The sequence below is a fragment of the Typopeltis vanoorti genome, chromosome 2 (genome assembly GCF_054136105.1).
Source record: "Typopeltis vanoorti isolate ZY-2024b chromosome 2, IOZ_Tvanoo_1.0, whole genome shotgun sequence".
Lineage (NCBI taxonomy): Eukaryota > Metazoa > Arthropoda > Arachnida > Uropygi > Thelyphonidae > Typopeltis > Typopeltis vanoorti.
This window is the reverse complement of record NC_143550.1, coordinates 80200032-80223651: the sequence shown is the minus strand read 5'-3', so window position 1 is coordinate 80223651 and position 23620 is coordinate 80200032. Positions and strand designations below refer to the sequence as shown.

The following is a 23620-nucleotide window of genomic DNA, read 5'->3' as shown; positions in this document are numbered from 1 at the left end:
CACTATCATTCTTCTCACTTTCACTCTCATTTATCTTTCTTTGTTTCCGTACTTTCGGACTAACATGCATCCAACTTTCGCTATCAATCTTCTCACTTTTACTGTCATTCATCTTTCTTTGGTTCAGTACATTCATTCCAACATGCGTCCAACTTTCGCCAGCATTCATTCTTTTTTCGCTATCATTTATTCTTTCGATTTTTTTTACTTGCGATTTCTGCATCACGGCATTTCTACTTTCATTCGTTCTCTCAATTTCGTTTCTTTCCGCCTCACTTTCGTCCCTTTTAACATCCGTTACGGTTGTCCAATCGCTGTTTTTCTTTTTTCCTGATTTTTAAACATTTTTTTGCCTCTCTTTCTCACCATCCTTCTCTTGCAAACGTGCACTCGCGACACAATCAGTACTAGCACTTTCTGTCATCAATTTCATATTCGCATTCATCAGTTCCTCATTCAGGTCACACTTCACACACACACACACACACCCTTCTTCCAATCGCAGTAAACGTCCACAAATCATTTATGCAATCGAAGGAATACATATAACAGACCTCACACTTAACGAAATGACTGAAATCTAAATTAAAATCATGGAATGACAATGCCGCCGCCATATTTTTTTTTCCCTCTGCAGGTTACTAGGTCTAATAATAATGATTTCGTAATTTAGTTTAGGCAAGAAAAAACCCCCACACTAATAATATCGGTAGCGTACAATGTTTACAGCCACTCTTACTTAAACAATTACGCTTATATACTTAATTATTCCTAGCAAAACTTATCTGAATCAGGAGCTCTTCAAATAGTGTCTGTAGCGCTTGGTCCACTAGCGCCCTCTCCAATTGCATTTATCAGCACTTCTCAGTTCCCCCACCCCATACCTTATATATATATATATATATATATATATATATATAAATATCATAATCTTATTGTCAAAATGAAAAAAACTTTAATTGTGTAGACTGATGAGCAAGCAGAATGACATATTCTAAGTTTTTTTTCTTTTTCTTAATAACAAAACCTGTGGCACGATCATAATTAAAAGAAACATGCATTAACCACAGTGAAAATTATTTAATTGTAAATATTTCATCCTAAGTATCTTAGGACATTATCAGTACAGTAGTTTAAAACAATAATAGGAATAACATACAGTTAGGGTGCACGATTACAATAGAATCTCATTAAATGTGCGTAACGTGTTAAAGAAGTAAAAAAAAAAAAAAAAAAAATTTAACACAATTTTGTATGACAATTCCTATACTTTAGGAATAGTAAGAACGTCATTGCAGTTTAAGTTTTGTCTGTGTAGTAGGGGTTCAGAACTTTCATGTTTATATAAAGAGCTATGTAAAAGTTTAGACTTTTCCCAATGGATCCTATGGTTTGGATTTTCAATTCTGTGTTGAGAGAGGCCAGATTTCTGTTGTTTAAAAAGACGAATGTGGTCTTGATGTTCAATGCATTTCTGAACAGACCTACCTGTCTGTCCAAAGTAAGACAATTTGCATGAGCATGGAATCTCATAAACGCTAGGCAACATCAAAGGTGAGAGTTTGTCCTTAGGAGAAGGTAACAAGTTGTAAATTTGGTTGATAGGTTTGTAAGTAGTGGCAAAACTGTATTTCTTCATAATTTTAGAATGACGTTCGGAGATGCCTTTGACGTAAGGTATTGGAATCCTATGGACTTCTTCCTGTCTAGTTTGATGTGTGGAGAAGTGACTGATGATTTTTTTGAGTTGTTTTAGGATTATATCCATTTAGGATTGCTGTATTTTTGATTACTTCTAATTCCTGGTTTAAAGATTCTTCAGAGGAGCAGAATTTGTGTGCTCTGGAAACTAGTGACTTAATAATTCCAGATTTCTGAGATGGATGATGAGCGGAAGAATTGTGAATGTAGAGACACGAAAATGTAGGCTTGTGAAAGACAGACGTGGTGATGGAACTGTCTTCTTTTCTTTGGATGTGTAAATCCAAAAAGGAGATATCTTGTGGAGATTCTTTTTCTAATGTAAAGTTGATGCGATGATGAAGAAGGTTAATTTTATCTAAAAACAGTTGTAATTCATGTTCGGGATGATCCCAGACTGCAAATATGTCGTCGACATATCTTAACCAAATTTTTGGTTTGGGTTCAGTGAATATTTTTTCCTCAAGGTGTTCTAGAAACACGTTTGCTAGGTTTGGTGATAAAGAAGATCCCATTGCTGTTCCTTCTTCTTGCTTGTAAATTTGACCTTTCCAGGTGAAGTAACTTGATGCAATAACAAACTTGAACAATTCAACTATATCAGAAGGAATTTTTGAGTTAGTAATTCTATTGTTTCTTTATGGGGAATGTTTGTGAAGAGGGAGACAATGTCAAAGCTGATTAACAAGTCAGTTTTTGATAGTTGAATGTCTTTAATTTTTGTGTGAAACTCAGTAGAATTTTTGATTGAAGAGACTGAGTGGCCTATGTGAGAAGGTTAGATAAGAATCTTGATAACTTGTAAGTTGGACTGCTGATACAGTCTACGACGGGTCTAAGTGGAACATTAGTTTTGTGTAGCTTAGGCAAGCCATAAATTCTAGGAGGTCTTGCATGGTATGTCTTAAGTTTTTTGATTGTTTCTTCATCTAAGGAGGAAGTTTCATTAAGTAGCTTATTTAATTTTCTGAGTTGACATTTTGTAGGATCATAATCCAATTTGGCGTAAGTATTACGATCTCAAAGAAGTAAATTAATTTTTCGGTCATATGAGTTTGTATCAAGAACTACAGTGGTATTTCCTTTATCAGCTCTGGTAATGATTATGCTTTTATTACGTTTTAAGGAAATAATAGCTTTCAATTCTGATGGTGGGATATTTAATTCTGAAGTTTTGGCATTGTAGATCACTTTAGCTACTTCAAATCAAAGTCTGTTGGCTTCAATATTGGAGAGATGGTTGATGTTTCTTTCTATATTATGTATGAGGTCTAAATATGGGAAACATTTTGGTGAAATCGTAAATTTATGGCCTCTTGCTAGAACATTTAATTCATCTTTTGTTAGTGGACGGTTAGATAAATTGACTACCCATTTTTCCGTTGGTAATTTGTTGGTGATCTTTTTGGATCGATTTAATAGATTAAGGTATTTATTATGTAGAGCACTATTGCTTTTATCAAAAGCTTTTTTCCCTGAATTCTTTGAGACAGTTATAATTAATTGTAGCAATTCTTGATTTAACGTATTTGACAAGTCTGTTTCTAGTTCTGTAATATTTATATTGTTTGTTGCTAATTCATGCTTAGAAACTCGTAACTGATTGAGTAGTAAGGAATGATTTGCTTTTTGATCCATTTTATGGGCACCTGGAGATTTGATGGCTTCCTTCAGTTTTGCAAAGGTTGGAATGAGATTATCGTGTCTGCACTTTTTTAAAAAAGAGATTCTAGCTCGTAGCTTACCCTGTTTTAATTGGAGTTTTCCTAGTAAGTTTGTCTTCTGCGCTGTCATTTCTCCGTGAAGGAATAAAACTTTTTTAAATAATGAAACCTGTGGTGCGATCATAATTAAAAGAAACACACGTATTAACCACAGTGAAAATTATTTAATTGTAAATATTTCATCCTAAGTATCTTAGTTCATCATCAGTACAGTAGTTTAAACAATAATAGGAATAACATAGTTATTTTTTTACTTCTGTAACACGTTACGCACGTTTAATGAGATTCTACTGTAATCATGCCCTAACTGTATGTTATTCCTATTATTGTTTTAAACTACTGTACTGATGATGTCCTAAGATACTTAGGATGAAATATTTACAATTAAATAATTTTCACTGTGGTTAATACGTGTGTTTCTTTTAATTATATCTAAGTTATTCAGAATACCTTTTTGGTTTGTGAAAATTACATTAAATTTTTTTTTATGCATGTGATGTAAATAAATGCTTTACTTACATCATTTCAACAATATGACTGCTTAAAAAACATTACTAAAACCATTACAACATCTATAACTGAGGGGGGAAGCAATGATTTGCTATACAACGAAATTCACTATATGACCCTAATGTGTCGTATGACCAAGGTATGCTTATACTGATAGCTGTCAAACAGAATATATGCCCATTCAGAAAATTAATAACAGAAAGTTCAATTTTTCAACTTTTTCATACTAATATACAGATGATAAAAAAAAAAATTATAGCAGAACTACATTAAACAATTTCTAAAGTCCTCTTATATTAAGGTTTTCTTCTGTTTGGGGTTGTTCTGAATGCTATATGGGTTGAAGATAGGTTCCCCCCCCCCCCCCCCCAAATTCTTAGAATAATTAATCTTTGAGCTTTAGGCTGGCTGCATCTAGAGCTCATTGCTCAAAGTCTTCCAGGTAAAAGTCAGCTATATGGGGGGGGGGAGGAGTCCATGACCTTTTTTTTTGTGGTTAAGATTATTTTGCCACATGAAATACCTGGAGCGAAGCACATGGGCAAAGAGGAATGTGATATCGGGCGAAAATATGTTCTGTAAGAGAAGAATAGTATCATTGATTGGGACATTAGTGAAAAGGGCAATTATGTCAAAGATAGCTAATAACTCTTTGTCGTTGGGTGTGATGTTTCTAATTTTGTTTATGAAGTGTTGTGTATTATTTATGTAGGAGGGGAATGACCTACCAACTCCTTGAGTGTGGCTGCTAGTTTCTTGAATAAGTAATAATTAGAGCTGTCGAGACCTTCAACTATCTGTCACAGTGGTGTGTTTGTTTTGTGTATTTTTGAGAGGCCATAAATTTTGGAAGAGTAGGAATAATGTGGCATAATATACACACAGGCCAATACATACATAAAAATTCATACCACCATCCAACACATGTGATCAGTGTCACCATCCAAAACTAGGGGTCATCAGTGCCCTCAAACACAGAGCACAAACAATTTGCTCCAATGAACAGTCTCTGAACAAAGAATTTGAAATTATTAGCCAAACATTTGTAAAAAATGGCTACAATAAAAAATTTAACAAGATCCTCCACAGCCATACCATACATTAGAAAAATTAGATACAACACTATATAAATACAATATTAAGGCAACCTTCAAACATCCTGAAAATTAAGAAATTTATTCAGCTCTTCCAAAGATCCTCTTCCTTACCTTGCCCAAAATTCAAAAAATGGTTTACAAAATTCAATGCACCTGTAACCTACCTCACATAGGGGAAACAGGATGCACCATTCCAATAAGAAAAGATGAACACATTAAATTCCTCCACTATGGTAAAACAGGCCTGTCAGACCATGCAATCTAAACATATCACAGAATTGACTGGAAAGGCATCAAGTTTGTACACTGCACCAAAACCTGGTTTGAAAGAAAGTTCAAAGAAGCCGTGAAATGCTGAAACATCATCCAAATCTGAACAAGAATGACAGATTCGTTATTCAAGAATTTGGAGGATTCATCTTCAACCCATATAACATCCAGAACAACCCCAAACAGAAGAAAACCCTAACATGAGAGGCCTTTAAAAAGTGTTTAGTGTAGTTCCACTACATTTTTTTTTATCATCTGTATATTAGAATGAAAAGGTTATGTTATTTTGTGCATTAATTTTTAATGTTTTTTTTCTAACCAGAGGTCAGGCTAAGGTAAATGATTAACAAGCATTTAGATTCATCTTACTTTTGTATAGTGTAGTGTCATGTAGCTTGTGTCCTGTGCATATGCATGTTTTCATGATGATGATGACCTCAATACAGAGGTCAAATGCTGAATATTACTTTCTTAATTATAAATAAAGTAATTATTCTAACGTGTGTCGTGTCTCCATAAATTCTTCACTAGGAAACATTTCTGCAGGTTGGTATATAAAAACTGACAGTACCATGTTCTGATAGATGCTAAAAGTTTTTGTACATGTTATATTTCTGGTTGTAATAGGATCTCATTCTTATGTATAGAATATTCCATAGCTGTTACTTTATGATCAACGAATAGAGAACAAGTTTCATTTAGGAACAACAAGCAGATCTCATTTTGATATGTGTCCATGGAAGTATTTAGGCTTGTGAAAAACTATCATTAATAAATAACAAATGATAATGATAAAGACTATACTTAATATTCTTCAACTGGATGCTGAAATGGAACTACTTTGAGTACTTTTTTTTCCCTTATAAGCATGTCTTCTAAACAGAACCTGCAATCCCTTGAAGACCATGCAAATAAGAAGGGTAAAAATTCTCCTTTTGGCTACTCAACTGTAAGGTGTATAGTAAAGACTGATAACATGTTCACTGTTTCAAACTGATGCCTGGTTCAGTTATTTCTTCAACAGTGGCTGCAACACTACCCTTAAGACAAGTGAGTGAGCGAGTGAAACCAATTTGTATTTAGCATCAAGGCTCCCTACCTACCAACGAACAACATATAAATGTTCACTTACTGATAAGCAACAAGTGGAAAGTATGTGCTACCCCTGGTGATAGAAACAGGTTTGTCAAAATGAAACTGAGTGGATGTTATTAATATCTGAGCCTGTTGGAATGCAAAGCAAAGGTCCTTGTCTGAAGAAGAGCATCACCAATATTCATCCCAAGGACATCCAGTATATATGTAAACTGTTATGGTGTGATAACAGTGTTAGATAACTAATTAGGAATATTTACCAGTCAGTATTCAAAATCTCAATGGAGTGCAGCAATGTATTATTTTTTATTTTCTTTATTGATTACATAAAATTTAAATTTTAGCTATCATTGTTTTCCTCTGCGCATGTATCTTGCATGGATATATCAGAAAAATGTCACATTGACTTAACCCTTAATTTTGCATGTGATTCCTAATATGAGCCCAGTGTAAGGATTGGACAGATTTATGGCTAATGAATACATATATATATATATATATATATAACATTAGGTTTATTGTCTCTCTGGACAAGAAGCATTTAGTAAGCTAGGCTCAATATAAAAGAGGAAAATAAACAAGGTTGCAGGAAATATTAACAAACAAACAAAAAAAGATGGAAAATTTTTTTTTTCTTGTCTGTAATATTTATAGTATTTGAAAAAGGTTTACTGATAAAACTCCACTCATATTTTATCAGGTTCAATACATTTAACCAAAAAACACCAGATTTCCTTGAGGATTATGCACAGTTACTATTTATATACACATAATAACTCATTTTAACACTTTCAATATAACACACACACATACATCAGTGATATATATTTTTACATAAAATGGAGGTCTGGATCAAACAAAGTTTTATTTCTGATCATCTACAAAATATGCTCTTAACTAGTAAAAAAAAATTCATTATAATGAGAATATTCAATACAATGACAAGAAAAAAAAGTCATCTTTTCTTTAAAAACTAATTTCTTATCAGAAATACGTATCCCCTTCCCCTTAAGGGGTTCCTTTGGAAACCACACGCACACATATATATATATATATAATATATATACATGTGTGTGTGTATATTATATATATATATATATATATATATAAAAATCAGAATGCAAGATTTTTTTTTTAAAATAAGAACTAAATATAAGTGAAAGAGAACAATTTACTTGAGCCCCAGCAGTGATCAGTAAGATGCTGTAGAAGACGGGATTTGTGAGCAACCCCTCAAAAATATTCCTTTCCCCATGGATCTTTCTGGCATTTACCTCGTTGAAAAGTGTCATCATGACAAATGTGTTGAAAATGATGGTGAAGTGCTGTGAAGGAGATGAATGTAAAGGGGCATACATCCCTGAGTCGATGTCAAAAAGTTCATGACCTGAAATAACATAAAATATCATATTATACTTAACAAGCTTATTTTTATTATTTTGAGAATACAGGTCACCAAATACTCAGAGGAGGGAAATAGATAACATTCCAAATGAAGTATCATTATGAAACTGTACTGAAAATGATGGTAAAGTCTAATAAATATCATTGTTGTTGTTCTTATTATTATTATTCAGGCACCTTCATAAAGACCTAACACTTGTCACAAGAGGCTCAAAGCTAATCTAACAATGCACTCATAACTCATTCAAAAAGAGACAAAGGAGTATAAATCCCTGAGTCAATATCAAAAAGATCATGATCTGAAATAACATAAAATATCATTCTACTTATACTTAACTTAAAAATAAGATTGTTATACAAGTTTATTTTTAAGTTAAGAATCAGTATAACAAGAAGGGCAGTAGTTAAATTGCCAGGACCCTCTGGGACCCAGACCTTTTTTTTATGCACGTCTACATTATTGTGTTATTATTCAACAAGCGTTTACAGTTTTGAATGTGTATGTCAAGTCAATATCAACAGTCGCCTGATTCCGAATGTGTGATGAAAGGAACGGGGAGGTTTGCCGCTTCCTGTAGTGCGTTATCTTGTAGCAATTGACACGCAAAAATTATTGCAGTGTAGTGTAGCGGAATTTATTTATCCCACCAGAATAAATAAAATTTTAAAAAAATGTTGTGCTAATCTAGAAATAGCTCCACATTTATGATCCTTACTTTAAGAGCCCTGGGCTTATTCATTTAGAATTTAACCACTGAAGAAGGGAAAATGGGTAAAATTCCAGTTGAAGTTAAACTATTGATGGGATCGTGCTGAAAACAATGAAAGTCTAATTATTATTATCATCCAAGCACCTCTGTGGAGATCTAAGACTTGTCATGAGAAATTCATCCAAATCATTATTCACACAATGCACTCACTACTCATTCACCACTCCAAATAAAAAATATGGTCCTCACATTTCTGCTAACCAATTCTTACTCAATTACCAAGAGGATGACCACTCCCTTGCAATTTCCCCCTTTTGTCTTATGCATCCATACTATAAAATTACATCAGTAACTTCTATAACCTTATATACCTCTTTTCTCTCTATCAACTAATTTTGCAATGCACACTACTTCAATTTATCCTCACAAATCTGTCACTATGAAACTTCACCATAAAACCAAGGCAACCGAATCTGAACACCAGAGTCCAAATCTTCTTGTGTCCAAGTTTTATAAAGAGAGACAGTAGACAATAATATTGTTATCCTTAATCATCAGTGTTTGTGGGTGCATTAGCATAGCGGGTTTCACAGCTATTTGAAAAGTCTTTCCATTAACAATTAGCTTATGTAAAAGATTTCAATTTCATTTCAACTGATTTCTGTTAATCGCACAAGCACAACTCGTCAGAATCATTGTATCTTGAGAGTCCTAAGTGAATAAATGCCATCCTTCCTGAAAGGATAGCATGCCAGTTTTTAAGTGGATAAATATTGCTTTTTCTCTAAGGAAAAGAAATCCTATATCTTCTTGAGGACTAGAGCACAGAGATTGTAATTTCTCACTGTTTTAATTTTTTAATAAAACTGATACCAATAGGATGAAATATGATGAGCTTTTAACTCTTGTTAGCTAGGATGATGATGATAAGATAGCACTGATGTATCTTCTGTTTTCCCCATGACTAAAGAGATTATTTGAAAAAGTCTAGGAAGGGAAGATAGTTACTAATTCACTCTGCAAGCAAAATAAACAGGATCCTAGGAGTGAATGAATTCTTATGTAGAAATGTATGAAACCATGTGGTATTATATGTAGTGCACATCAAACCACAAAATTTTTGCTGGTCATGTTATCCATTTTTTTTTGAAATGGATAACATGAAATAGCAGTACATGGCCTTTTTTTTTTCTCTACATGCTTGGCCTGGGCTCCTTGGATCACCCAAACATATCTGATTACTATTCATAAGAAGTAGGCGGGATGTCATGTAGAGTGCAGAGAGAGAGAGAGGTGGTATCTTTACAATGTGGTAATCAATAAGAGAGTATCTCTTTAGCTACTAGTAAATAGAGTTAGTCTCTTCTATGGTAATTTGCAAAGGAAGAGTAACTGTCAGATTTTAGGGAAAGACAACATATACTAGAATAATAATTAAAAACTTTAATTAATACTTACTATATTTCAGTAATATTACATTACCATCTTCAGGGATCACAAAATAATGATATGTGCACACAGGCACTAACATTAAGCAAGCAATATAAAAAATTGGCATCTCCAAAAAAAGACCAGCCACTTTCTCTAGACCTACCTGGAATATACCAGTTCCCTTGTAGTTGCAAACTGTCCTACTACAGCCAAACAGGCAGGACAGCGAATATCAGGATATCTGAACATAAGGACTATATCCAGTTGTTCCACCAATACAGCCAACTCAAGACTTGCTGACCATGCTTTGGACAGCAAGGCCAAAATGCGCTGGAAGAAAGCCACTTTACTACATCGCAGCAAGTAGAAATATGAGAAATTATTCCTGGAATCAGAATCAGCTCTAAAAAAACTCCCAAAACCTCAACAAATTTGGATGCACGAGACTGCCCGAAATATGGGAAGCTTGCATTCTAAGAACATCAGCCCAACAGCCAAGACAACCCAATTTAGCTCACTAGGGGGGCACCTTTAGGACTCTAGGACCGACTTCAGTTGTTTTCTTCAGACATATTTGCTTAGTGTTAGTGCCTGCATGCACATATCATTATTTTGTGATACCTGAAGATGGTAATGTAACATTAACGAAATATAGGAAGCATTAATTAAAGTTTTAATTAATATTCTAGTAAATGTTTTTCTTTCCCTAAAATCTGACAGTTATGTATTACCAATGTATAAGTTTATCTACAAGAAAAGAAGAGTAGTGGACTTGGTGAACAGCTAATCCAACTAGTGAATTCAAATTACTAGATCACATAAATAAAAACTATATAATCTACTAGGGGAACTGAAAGTATAAGTATAAATTAAAGATGCCAAGAAATTATATTCTTGGTTTCATCCTTTATCCAAGTGTAAATAAACAAAGTTTGTGATAAATTTAGTTTAATCCTTTATCAGAGTAATTTAATAAAAAAAGGTGGCAAACCTTTTGGCAACTCCTATAGGTAAAGATGACCTTGCTACTGCTTCTGCCTGGTATTTCCAACTCTGGGCCTGGCTCCCACTGAAGAGACCTCAATAAAGGTCAAAACTAATCTGGGTAGTGGCCAATCCCTTAATGCATAACAGTATACATATCCACAAGGAGATGTGTTTTGCATTATGGGAGATACTGGGATAGGAGTGTTGGTAGCTTGCTCCACCTTTGCTACGAGTTGCACTATTTACCCAGGTAGGATAGTACAACACTATATTCAGTCCTGAAGATATTTTCAGGTGCAAACTTTGTTTGCTCTCACTGGGATAAAGGATTAAACTAAATTTATCATAGTCTAACCTAGTGAAAAATAAACTTTCAACAAACAAAGTTTGTGCGTGAAGTCACTTCATGACAGGGCTACTTTGTATACAGAGGCTAGTGACTTCACATCAATTGCCTTAGTATCTCATAATGCAATGCACACATATCCTTATGGACATGTATAATGCTATGCATTATGGGAAGGATCACTACCCAGACCGGTTTTATTATATAAGTGAAGGGAGGTCTCCAAAAACTCAGGCGATCACCCAGATCAGAAGCAATCCAAAGGGTCCTTTTATCAGCGGCAGTTCCACTCAGTGACAGGCCCACCCTGCCACGGAGAGGAACCCTCAGCAGTGGCTCTGTCGAATGACAGGCTCAAACCCCACCACTGAGTAGAGCCATAAACTCAGCAGTGGCTCCACTCAGAGACAGGCAAAACCAGCTCCCAAGCAGAGCCTCTCATATCTCAACGCTAAAGTGCACCAGTGGGTGTACTTTAGCGTTGAAGTAATGCAGAAGTCATATTTCCATATATGAGTAACCAACAGGTGTCACACCTTATTATAAAATATTCTGGATTAGAGATAGATGTTGGAAGCTTTTCTACTTGGTTATACTATAAATTAAAGATGACAAGAAATTATATTCTTGGTTTAATCCCTATCCAAGTGTGAGCAAACAAAGTTTGTGCATGAAGTCACTTCATGACTGAGCTACTTCTATACAGAAGCTAATGATGTCTCATAATGCAAAGGATTACATATATTAATATGTGCATTGTATTAAGGGATACTAAGGCAATTGATGTGAAGTCATTAGTTTCTATATATCATGAAGTGACTTCACGTGCAAACTTTGTCCACTTACACTTGGATAAAGGATTAAGCCAAGAATATAACTTCTTTGCATCTTTAATTTATATCTTCAATTATGTTCTTTAAAAAAAACAAAAAAACAAAAAAAAAAAACAGTCATCTAACCGTAATTAGGTGAACTTTAACCAAACCGATTTCAGTATTTGTTTTTCTAGCCTAATACAAGATTTATGCACAATAATTGATTGCAACCTTGTTCTGTACACTAACCATATCACCTCTTCAATCTATCCTACAACATGGAAAAAGGTCCATATCCAACCCATCCCAAAGAAAGGGGATAAAAGCCAACCAACAAACTACCATCCAATTTCTCTCACCTCTGTTCTCTCTAAAGCTACGGAGAAGGTCATCAACAACCAACTCTTGAACCACCTAGAGTCACACCAACTAATCAGTGATCAACAGTATGGATTCTGCCACTCATGATCTACAGCTGATCATCTTGCTTACACCACTTACCTCTGGACTCAAGCAATGGAGACATTTGGAGAAACTCATGTGGTTGACTTCGACATTTCAAAGACATTCAATCAGGTTTTGCACAGGGCCTACTTAACAAATTGCCATCCTATGGTCTCTCTACCTTCCTCACTCTGCAACTGGATCGGCAACTTTCTCACTAAACGCTCATTACGTGTTATGGTGGATGGTTTACCTCCTCAGATTTCTCCACCAATGCAGGAGTACCCCAGGGTTCTGTTCTTTCATCCACTCACTTCCTCTTGTATATAAATGACTTGCTCTCTCACACTTCTAATCCTATCCATAGCTTTGCTGATGATAGTACCTTCCATTCTTCCTTTTCTTTCGACAAACCTTGTAGTGCTTAAGTGTTGGAATCCTCAAGATCTACCATGACCAGTGACCTGAACTCAGATCTCCTAGCCATATCTCAGTGGGGTAAGAAGAACCTTGTAAACTTCAATGCCACCAAAACTCTTGCAAGAAAGCACTTGAATCCCTCTCCCTTACCTTCAACAACACTTAGATATCCAAACACAATCAGATTTCCCTTCTGGACTTACCTGCACCTCAGATTTTTCCTGGTACAACAACACTTCAACAATGGCTTCTGCAGCCACGAAAAAACTTGGTGTACTTTTTTTGCACATGATACTACTTCACACCTTCACAACTGTTAACTCTATACAAAGCCCAAATCCATCAGCCATATAATACTGCTCTCATATTTGGGGAGGTGCACCAAAATTCTCTCTAAGATTGCTTGATTTTGTCCAGAAGAGGGTATTCTGGCAAATTAATGACCCCTCTCTCTCTCACACACATACCCATTTCAATCCCTCTCCCACAGACGTTCAGTTTCTGCCTTGCCTCTTCTACAGGATGCTGGATATAATACCAGCAAAATATCAGCAATGAGTTAATAGTTATTATTTTCTTATCAGTCTGTGGTGTTCTCGTTAATAGCATTAAAAAAATTCATTAACATGTACGATGAACACACAAGCCTTTCCATGCATCTTCTACAGATACTTTCATGGACAGTGCTCTGCTGAATTGCCCACTATTATTACCCCCCCCCAGTCTCCTCCAAAATCATTCAAACAAGAGCCACTGCTAACCAACACCCTTTTACAGTCCATCTTGAAACTGACCGAACCAACTTCACTGCCTCCTCTTTAATTCCATCTACTTCTGCTCTTTGGAACAGTCTCCCCTACTCTGCCTTTTCCAAAGATTATTACCCTCAGCTGTTCAAGCAAAATGTGAACAGATTCCTCCTTTCTTCTATTCCTCTTGCCTACACATGGCACTAATGTGCTATAAGTCATATCACCTTTCTTAAGTGGATCACACACACACACACACATATATATATATATATATATAAAATTGACGAATCAAAGGACTTGAATATAATATGCCTGATGGACTGCATTTTAATGATTTTGGAGTTTGATGTTTGGAGAGAGTGTTGTTCAATGTGAGGTTTGATGTGCAAAATCAGTGAAACCAGAAGTACTGCAGGAGATACAGTCAAGTGTAGGTTGGTTCAGCCACCACTGGGTCAAAATAAGTATATGTACAAAAATGATTATGCAATGATGAATACAGTTTGATAGGTTTCAACATGATTGATTGGAAATGATATTACAAAGAGGTATCTGTGAGCTCAAGGGGATGTTGAAATGCACATACATGAATGCCAGATGTATCTGAAATAAAGGAGAGGAGCAGAATATAAAGGGTATAGTACTTTTAGGGAGGATAAAGGGAATAGGGCAAGAGATGGGGTATTGCTGATCATAGCAGAAGAACTTCTTTATTGAAGAAAATGGAAGTTACAGAGAATTTTAGGTCATATATATGAAAAAATTACAACATATTAAATCCACTTTTTTATCAAATGGTTTTAATGATTCCTTCAAAAAACAATTAACAACTATGCAATCTCTGCCTCTTTTAAGCAGAAGAAATAACTAGCCTATCCCTTTTAGTGCAAAGCATTTCTAAATGTATAGCAAAAAGTTTAAAGTCACTGAACACTTTTGTTGCCTTTCACCTCATCAAAAAACATTTATTGTTTCTCCTAATGTTCAGCTTCTGCCTCTTGGTTTTCCAGGTGTCTATTAGATTCCTTGCTCTTGCTGAGCATGCTAACTGCACTAAACATAGAGTTAACTGGAACAAGACAAGAATTCTTCATAAAAGTTGTTTCCTCAAAGAATGTCTTTATAAAGAAACATGAAAGATTACTCTATTATTATTACGTGTCACCTCCAAGGAGTTCAAAGACTCATCGAGGGAGGGCACCTACTCTACAACACTTTGTTTCCACCACTTAATCCACCAACTACAGCGAATTGCAACTACCATCATCATCCCATAGCTGGGCTTTTTCTCCTGGAAACTCTGGTTTTTCATCCTGCACACAGACAAATCGGCCCTTCATAATACACGCAATTTACAGACAAAAAATACTAGTTGTAGTGGTGGGCAGTAGATGGTGTTGATTGGTAGAGGTTCAGTGTAGTGGTGGAGACAGTTGTATAGTAGGTGTCCTCCCGCGATGAGTCTTTGGACTCCTTGGAGGTGTCCCGAATAATAATAATAACAATAATCTACACCAATGGCATCTACTACTCACCACCACCACTAGTATTTTTGTCTGTATATTGTGTGTTCCCGAGGCCAATTTATCTGTATGCAGGATGATAAACCTGAGCGAAAAAAACCCAGGAGAAAAAACCCTGCTACCTCCGTATGAGATCAGCTAACTTACCTTCAATTGAAAAAAACTATAAAAATTCCTCTCATCACAACAAGAATAGAACTTGTACCTTTCCCGATCGAAGGGTGCAATGTACCATCATTCTTCCAATTGTGCTATGGAGGTGCTGTTGTTCTAATTTAAACAGATCTGATAGTCTACACCTATCCCCTATATGGGAGATAGTATTTTTTAAATCACCTAGTCTCTCCAAACTTAATATATATATAATAATTATTTTTTTACTTTGGAAATTACTGATGGTTTTAGCTATCATACATTAAGCTATTAAGGTGTCACTTTTTAGAATTGTCTGTTATTGCCTTTCTATAATTCTGTATTGAAGATGCTTATGAAACTTAGGCAAAAATTCTACAAATAAATACGTTTTAATTTGGGTTTTTCTCCGTTTTTACAGTTTGTTATTATTATGCCAACTCACAGCATTCGAATATTGAAACAGATTGTGTGTAAGGCAGTGATACCATTTCTCTTCATTTTGTCTTTTGTCTATGAACTGTTTTGAAATGTCTCTCTCTTTTTAATTAATTATTATTTTTTTAATAAGTCCAAATTCATGGCTTAGATGATAATTAGATGGCAGTGTGGTCAAGGCTGTTTGGGATGAGAGCAAGGTTAATGGGAAAAATTATATAACTGGGTGCTGCCAAAGACTAGGATCATCTGAAGAAGACATTGAACTGTATAGACATAAATCTCATAGATACATGGACAACTATTATTATGGAGGTAGTTTCAACTATGATTATATAAACTGGAGGGAAGAAAAAGCATCGAAGATGAGGGAAAGGAATTTATAGAATGATGAAGTATAATTTAACTTAAGCAGTATATGTGATGGAAGGGATTCATGGTACAAGAACATTAGGTCTAGCAAAAGTGTCTGAGAATCCATCTCTAAATGAGATTATTATGCCTTCAACTGAGAATGAACACATAGTTTTGATTTAAGAGGGGACAAAGCATGTGAGAGTTTTCGCTAAGAAGACACATATGTAGAACTGTAGTACAACTGGTGATTATAATAAACTGGGGAGGCAGCTGGGAGTAGTGCCTTGGGATTGAAACTCCGTGGTAGAAAAAAATAAATAAATAAACAAAGAATTAGGAAGTGGTCAAAGGGTGTCTAAAGTGAGCTATATCTGATTGTAAACTCAAAGCCAGCAGAATAAAATGCATGTTAATTAAACACATCAATAACACTTAAAGCAGGAGCTACATAAAAAGAGAATGTTGTGAATCCAATATCCTAAGAAGCATGATGAGACTCAGGAGCAACAGAAACAGCAAATCATGGTGAGGGGGTGAAACTGAACCTAGAAAAGGAATTTAGTTGAATAGATTAAGGGATAAATTTTAGATAATTTTCATCACTACATAGCAAGGACCACAAAAGATTAAGCTTAGTGAAAATGAATGGTGGGAAAGTATTACGGCACTAGAAATATCTGAGATATTAAGCGTTCAATTTAGTAAGGTATTCTTTCAGACAGACCCATTAGTTCTCTGAATGACAAGAGGTGATAGAATGAAGGAACGTGGGAAGAAAGCAAATGAGAATATGCACGATTTGAAAGTTAGCCAAAATAGTTTTCTTGTTGATTTAAGCCAATACAAAACGAGGGTATAACATGATGAATTTCATACCAGCTGGGCAACTGAGTGAGTGAGTCAAGCAAGGCTCAGATGTTTTCATCACAGAACCAGGACAACTAGAGAAAACTCAGATACTGAAAGAAACTGCAACTCAACATCAGCAGCATACAAGACAGATGCCTCAATGTAAGAGGTATCAATGGAAAAGAAGTGGAACTGGCAGAAGAAGAACTCGTAGAGAAATACCTGATTAACATAACTGGTGAGTGTTACCAAAACATCAAGAGAAAAAATTTGAGATTTTACTGTATAATGAGATTTTAGATATAACAAACATAAGCATTATGTTATATTCAGACAGTAATCATGAGGGAAAGAAAGGAGTAGCTACAGAATTCAATATAAGAACAAGGAGAATCTTCTTGAATGGTAGGCAATATAAAATAGATTGTTGTGGGCAAACATCAAAATTGGGAAGTGGACAATGCGACTAATTTTTGCCTATAATCCCACAGAAGGTTCTATTAGGAAGAAGGAGAGGAATTTTTCAAGTCATTAGAGAAGGCAGCTGATGTAATGAAAAATGATGAGTTTTCTTGCTAGAGATCGAAACAGTGGATTAGGAAATGAAGACCCCAGACATATAGAAATATTTTGAAAAAATTTGGGGAAAAAAAAAAAAAAGCAAAGATAATAATAATAATAATAATAATAGTTAGCAGCTGACTTTACTTAAATATAAAGAGCCAACAGGCTTCATTTTGGCGATATAAATGTTATTTAAATTAAGGGGATATTAAATCCCACATTGTTTTAAAACCGAATAAGAAACTCAAAGATTGGAATCAGAGAGTTTCATGCCGAATATAGTAAACTGTAAAAGTATCAGTGAATACTAGCGTGAGCTAATGCAAGTGATCCTACGTAGTACGATACCGGACAACTCGCAGCAAAGGTGGTAAAGTTCTGATCACTTTTCTTAGGTATTTTCCATAATGTAAAAACACATTTCCTAGGAAATGTGGGATTTAATATCCCCCTAATTTAAATAATGTTAGTAGCTGATACCTGGATTTCTCTTCAGGATCTGGACTAGTCACTATTCACGACATCTTCCAACATAAAGATGTGCATAAATTCATGTACAGGATAAATGAATAAGGTAAGTCTCATTAACATGTTATTGTTAGCAATATCATCATGCTGGTTCAGGACACAAGGTGTATAATAGAGAGGAATTGAAATAGGAAGTGATCACCATTTATTTTTAAGCAAGATAAAATTAAATACCATACAAAAGTTTTAAAAAGAATCAAAACTGCACTTTTTAGAGAGTGAAATGTACCCTTGAATATCCAAATATTATTCAAATAAAAATTAAAGAGCTAAAAAACAAGAACCAAACCTTGGAAACTCAGTGACAAACACTAAAGAAATTAAACTTCACCAAAGAGGAATGTGGTAAAGTTGTCTGCAAGGACAGAAAAATGAAACTTCCATGCTGGATTCAAGAAATTAAAGAAGAATTCATAGAAAACAAAAAAAGCATACTGAAACTTCCTAGTAAGTAAATCAGCATGTGCTCTAAGAGAATATAGAGAAAAATGTATGAAAGCAGAGCAGTGTATCAAAGTAGCTAAATCATGTGGGAAGACTTTGGTAACGGTATAGAAGATAAATAACAAGATGACAAAATGTTCTGGAGGCTATTAAAAAGAGTTAGAAATGGGGAGGGGAATAGTACAATAAAAGGAATCAGAAGGACAAAGGTGATATACTAAAGATAAAAATATTCTAGATGTTTGATGTAATTACTTTGAAAGATTGCTAAATGAAACAAGCAATGACAGTACGGTGCTTGAAAACACCCAAGAGGAATGCACCCGGGAATACATATCAATACTCAAGGTAGAAAAAAGCCATCTATCAAAAACCTGAAATGTGGAAAGGCATCTGAAGTGAATGCTATTCAACTAGAAATGCTAATTTATGGTGGTATAAAAGTTTTACAGTAGTTCAACTGCATAATCAGAAAGTCTGGTATCAGAGACTCAAATACCAGATGATTAACACGTTCGCTGCCAACTACGAGTATACTCGTAGTTGGTAAACCAGCCACACAAGCCAGCTACAAGTATACTCGTATGACGCTGATCGCCGGCAACGAGATTATCGTACTGACCTTGAAGAAGTAAAATTGCTCGGCGTACGGGAACAAACTATGCCGAAGTAGCGTGGCAGCGAACGTGTTAAAGAAAAACTTTTATAGTACTTATCTATAAAAATGTGAGAATTCCAGCAGAATTTCCTCACTAACAGTAACATTTAAGTACACTTGTGGAAGGGAAACATAGAAAAGAACAAGTTGAGTTCAGGGCAAACAAAGGCTGCCATGATCACATTTTTACTTTATAACAAACTGAGAAATAGCAAGAATACAACAGTGATCTGAATTTAAGTTTCATATATCTATAATGGCATATTGACAAGTACCAAGAGAAAAGCTGTTCAAAACAAGAATATTAATATCTTCAACAATACTGCAACTGTGATATACTGTAAGTGAAATACTGCACGTGAATGAATATGGAATTGCAGTGACTCTCACTACAGCAAACACTGCTATAAAATACTTACTATAACAAATTATTCTGTTATAGTTTCAATCAAAGTGCCATAGGTATAATGCTGTGATGAAAAAAATTACTACAGCAAACAATCCATTAAATTTACTATTGATGTGGCAGGATCAGGAAAACTAGAGCTATCAAAGGTAAAAGTGAATGTGTGCACCTTTGAGGTGCATGAGGAAGTGAGATAGAATGATAAAAGAATGCAGAATGTAATTTCTTAGGTCACAAAATAGAATGAGATGGTTAATAATAAGTTTTACCTGAAGGCTCAAAGGAATACTGAAGTTCAAGTATACTCATAGAAACATCAAGAATAAGGGGAAGAGGAGGAGTTTTTGGATATGGGTCAGTTTGACTTGGCTAATATACATTAGCGAGACCTAAATGACACGGAAGGAGGATACAGTTACGTGGACAGAACATAAAGGAAACTGTATATTCAGGAAGAACAAAGACAACAGGATTTGTGAGAGGGGAGGGAGATGTTGATGATTATATCAAAAGTGAAACCAACAAAAGTAGATGTCTGTCATGAAGGCAACAACAGAATCAAGGGAGGCAGAGCATCTGAGGCTATCTGATGTGATACAGAAGCCAAAGAGCAAAACATATACTCAATTACTGCATTTATACCTTAAGTGGGTACATAATTTCCATGCCCCCTTTTTTTCCATCTAATCAGTGTCCATGGTTCCTCCATAATAATTACTTGCCCTACACACACACCATGTGCTAATATGCTGATATATGTCATTTTCTTCTGATGACAGAAGGTATATAGCAGCAATATATATAACTTCTTCTGTCATCAGCAATGCATATATACACCTCCATTCTCTCTCCTCCTTGAAAATGCAATATCCCTTATGTATTATTCCTATATTATCCTCTGTCAACCAAGTCTCACTAATGCTAATAATATTTGGCAAAGTCAAAATCAAGGTCAAAGCCACCAATGGCATAAACTCCTGGCGATTACCTACTTCTGGAATTTTTATATATGAATTAAATCCTTTTTTGGCCCACAACTATCCTTTCATCTTGCACTGACTACTACATTTAAATTTGAGACCTCAGAAACTACATTCAGAATTTTTTGTTATCATGTACATTCTCACACTTATTTGCTTCAAGGGTAACTGCATATGCATGCTTGCCTGCATTCTTTTTTCACTCACCCCCTCCATCCCAACAATTTTTTTTTTCAGACACCTAACTTCAAATGCAATCCATCAGTCATGTATAAGTTATTTTCCATAAACAAATTCCAACTTTAATTGGATCTAAGTTTGAAATTTCATTCAATGACTTTGGGTTTAAGACCTCTACAGAGGTAAGTACCTTCCAGTTACTAGATTCATTATATTTCTCTTATTTTTTTTCTTTTTATTTTATTTCTTCTCTTAACTTAGAATTTACAATTGCTTTATGAACTTTAAATAGTCAATTTCTAGTGGGAAAGCCTACTGTTTAAGCAGACATTTGCACAATATAGATGTTTTTATGATTCTTGCAAAGGAAACGGTCTGATTGACTGCAACAGACCAGAGTTCCAGACTTTGTACTCACAATCTGACTCATATTTGAACCAGGAAACAGCTGAGGAACAGGACAGCTCTTCTCCAAAGTTAGAAGGAAAAAATGATGCCAGGAATCAACATCAAACAAAAGTGCACTCCCATGGAACAGAAACGAACCAACATAAGGAAAGAGTTCCTCATGTTATCCTGCATACTAAGGAACAATGGATGGAAGTGGCCACAACCTTCCAAAATCATAAAATACATTTTATGAAAACCAGTGCACAGACAAGATGGGCTGAATACAGCCATAGATGGTAGCCAACTGCTACACACTCACCAAAATGTCCAATATGACACATTCACTTTAAAAAGTGAAAAAAACTTCAATGTGGTGCCATGTGGTATAACAGAATCCACCACCATCAAGGAAGTCACAAGACACCACAAAAAATGTAGATTAATGCCTGTTAAAGTTAGCCATATGCTCTGAGTAGATAAACAGCCAATGACTCTTGTCCTAGTGGAAATCAGCAAACAATACCACGAAATCTATAACCTAAAAGCCATCTGTGATCTGGCTATAAAACCAAAACCATTATGACAGAAGGCATGACCTTCACCTCCACAAAAGTTTGAGACTTACACAAACAGTCCATGCTGCATTAGTCATGGTTAACAAACATAGAAGGTCAAACTCTCTATAGATTGTGTTCTGGAATGCCAAGAGTCTAGGAAACACAATGCACAAACTACAAGAATTTATGACATGTTACACTGCTGAGGTAATCCTTTTATATGAAAACATACTTTTGGCCAGGTGACAACTCAAAGCTCAGGAACTATGTTCTACACTGAAATAAGAGGCTCAACACCAAGAGGCATGATAATATTTGTCAAGTTCAATACAGAATGCAATGAAATTGTAAATCCGGCCCCTATCATGAACATAGAAATCACAGAGGTTAAGGTCTAAACCACAAATACGCCTGAAAATATACTCCGTATATATATAACTCTCCAAACAAACAGTTAATGGAAGCAGACTTAACTAAAATTCTACATATACTACTAGTGTGTCTAGTACCTAGAAATACTAGTAGAAGGAGATCTGAAAACATTAAGAACAATCTGGAACAGCAAAACTACAAATCAAAACAGTAGAATCCTCAACAACATTGATGCCACCAGGAACACCATGATTACAGGACCTCCAGAATCCATGTACTACAATGTGGCAAGACTTCTTTCTAATGTCCTTGACACAGCGATATAACAAAATATTGAAACAAAAATGCTAAATACAGCATGGACAACTTCAGCTCTGACCACAACCTAATTTTACTGCAGCTGGGCTCACAACTTGAAATATCCCAGATCGGGTCCCAACCATTGGCTGGACAAAGCTAATGATTGCTCTACATGAATTGACTCAAAGGAAAAAATCAATGACTCAATTTTGAGCTTGGAAAAGCAGATAACATCTGCATTAGCGGCTGCTACTGTGAATGTATCATGCACAAACTCTGACTGACTTCTGGATAAGATTAAAAACCTGATGTGTGAAAAGAACACAGATGGGTACCAATACCACAAAGTGCTTAACGGGCAACAACAAAGGAAGTTCAACATGCATTAAAAACTTTCAAAATAAACAGTGGGAGACAAAACACAGAGGATCAGACACTCTGGAAAATGACCAAAGCTCTATGCATAGACTATAAACCCCTCCCACCAATCTAGTGAACGTGGTCTGGTTTGCTGTGATGTAGACAAAGTTGAAGCAAAAGCTTCAACTTTGACAGCCTAGAGAAGCAGTGCAGTCCAAACTACATCCATGTGAATCCAGACTTCATCAGTAATATACACACTTATGTATGCTAAAGTACACAACGCACACAAACCACTTCCAACAGACATCACCTGCTGAGGTACATGAAATCATCACTAAACCCAAGAATATGAAAGCACCAGGCCTAGATAGGATTTCAAACAAAATCAACAAATGCTGCAAAGCCATAATGCACATTGTTGCTATTAATTAATGCCATATTAAGATATGGTACTTCCCAGCATGGTGGAAAGTAGCAGATGTAATCTTAATTCCAAAAGGAAAAGTAGCCCATCCTCCCCAAAATTATCACCCAATCAACCTGCTTGCCTGCCTAGAAAAAACAGCCAAGAGGGTAATATTAATAAGAATGCGGAAAGTCACTAAAGAATTAAATCTCATCCCCTGATGAGCAATATGAATTCTGTGAGAACTATTTCACCAAACAACAAGTTCTCAGAGTCATGAAAAACATCAGCTTAAGGTTCAAATGGAAGCAGTGTACATGGGCGATTTTCCTGGACAATGCCAAAGCATTCATCAAAATATGGACAATGGGTTTCTTTTCAAACGTCTACAGGCTAAATCATCTGAATGCAAAATCACGGCAAATTTCCACCAGTGCTTCCTGCTATCACCTCTGCTTTTTGCCATC

General features: G+C 35.3%; 1 protein-coding gene across 10 annotated transcripts in view; it reads right to left on the bottom strand.

The window, feature by feature from the left end:
• Window positions 1-23620, bottom strand: part of PMCA (plasma membrane calcium-transporting ATPase 3) — a 1392263-nt gene that overhangs the window by 307762 nt on the left and 1060881 nt on the right. For all 10 annotated transcript variants that reach the window (XM_090412026.1, XM_090412017.1, XM_090412079.1 and 7 more), the window contains one exon: window positions 7573-7784. In XM_090412026.1, coding sequence (XP_090268152.1) covers window positions 7573-7784 — 212 coding nt within the window. The remainder of the gene's footprint in view (window positions 1-7572; window positions 7785-23620) is intronic.